At 54.7% G+C, this 1,201-nt stretch overlaps 1 protein-coding gene across 3 annotated transcripts in view; it reads left to right on the top strand.

The window, feature by feature from the left end:
- The window catches only part of LRRC74B (leucine rich repeat containing 74B), a 17,654-nt gene that overhangs the window by 10,757 nt on the left and 5,696 nt on the right, over positions 1-1,201 (top strand). For all 3 annotated transcript variants that reach the window (XM_017520963.1, XM_037735701.1, XM_017520964.1), the window contains one exon: positions 571-666. In XM_017520963.1, coding sequence (XP_017376452.1) covers positions 571-666 — 96 coding nt within the window. The remainder of the gene's footprint in view (positions 1-570; positions 667-1,201) is intronic.

Consider the following 1,201-nt stretch of genomic DNA (forward strand, 5'->3'; position numbering starts at 1 on the left):
AGACGGGGTTTCACCATGTTGACCAGGATGGTCTCGATCTCTTGACCTCGTGATCCACCCGCCTTGGCCTCCCAAAGTGCTGGGATTACAGGCTTGAGCCACCGCGCCCGGCCCAGAGTACTATTTTTCATCCCCTCCTTTGCTTCTCTGCTGTTCTTGCTGAAGTGTCCAGTTCTGCCCACCTCACTTGGGGAGCTCAGCTCGGGGATTTCCTCCCCTCCCAGCCATTCCCTCCCAGGGGAGCTGGAGCACACCCGCTCACTGTGCTGATCACACCGCATTTCATGATGCTCCCTGTCCTTCCCCTCTCCCCAGCCGGCAATTTCTTAAAGGCAAAGGTTTGTCTTGCATGTCTGTATCAGTCAGAGGCATCTCCTTTCCTCTCTCCCCCGGCCCCACAGCCTCACCAGAGCATTCTGTCTGACTGTCTGATGGAGACACCTTCTGAGCTGAGACAGTGGGGCCATTCAGCTATGTCCCCAGAGATGAGGAACCCCCCACTTCCCTTTCACGTTGCTCTCTGGCTTCCCTGGACCTGGCCTCTTGCAGCTTTGGGTGTGTGTTTCTCAGGTGTCCAGGAATCCCATGAGAAGTGAAGGCTGCTTTGGTCTCCTCAAGTCTGTCCAGGACAATCCAGCCTCTGCCCTGGAACTGCTGGATTTCTCTGTAAGAGCATTTTATAAACCTTGTTTCTGATCCTACCAACATTCCCATGAGGTATCATAATCTCCATTTTAGAGGAACAAAGTAAGGGTTAGAGAAATCAAGAGCCCTGCCCAGATACACGGTGTGGCAGAGGCAGAGTTGCAACTGGGACCTGAATGCAGGGCATGGGGCCACTCGGCTGTGCCCCCTCTGGACTGGAGGTCGCACAGGATCTCGCCTGGAGCCACTGCCTGGGTTCTTCATTAGCCGAGAGAGGATAAGTGGGTGTCTGGTCACGATGCTCCCTGTCCACTGGTGTTTAGATTTGCAAGTGCAGCACCTGCAGGGCTGCCCTCTGCCCCCTCTCCCGACTGTCTGCAGGTGGACTGTGGTGCTGGAAGGTTCACTTGAGTGCCTGTGAGAGAGATTAGGAGCCCTTTTCATTCAATTTTGCCACTTTTTCTGAGTTGCAGTCTCACTCTTTCACCCAGCTGCAGTGCAGTGGTGTGATCATAGCTCAGTGCAGTCTCAAATGCCTTGGCTCGAGTGCTCCTCC

The sequence above is a fragment of the Cebus imitator genome, unplaced genomic scaffold (assembly GCF_001604975.1).
Source record: "Cebus imitator isolate Cc_AM_T3 unplaced genomic scaffold, Cebus_imitator-1.0 Scaffold919, whole genome shotgun sequence".
Classification (NCBI taxonomy): domain Eukaryota; kingdom Metazoa; phylum Chordata; class Mammalia; order Primates; family Cebidae; genus Cebus; species Cebus imitator.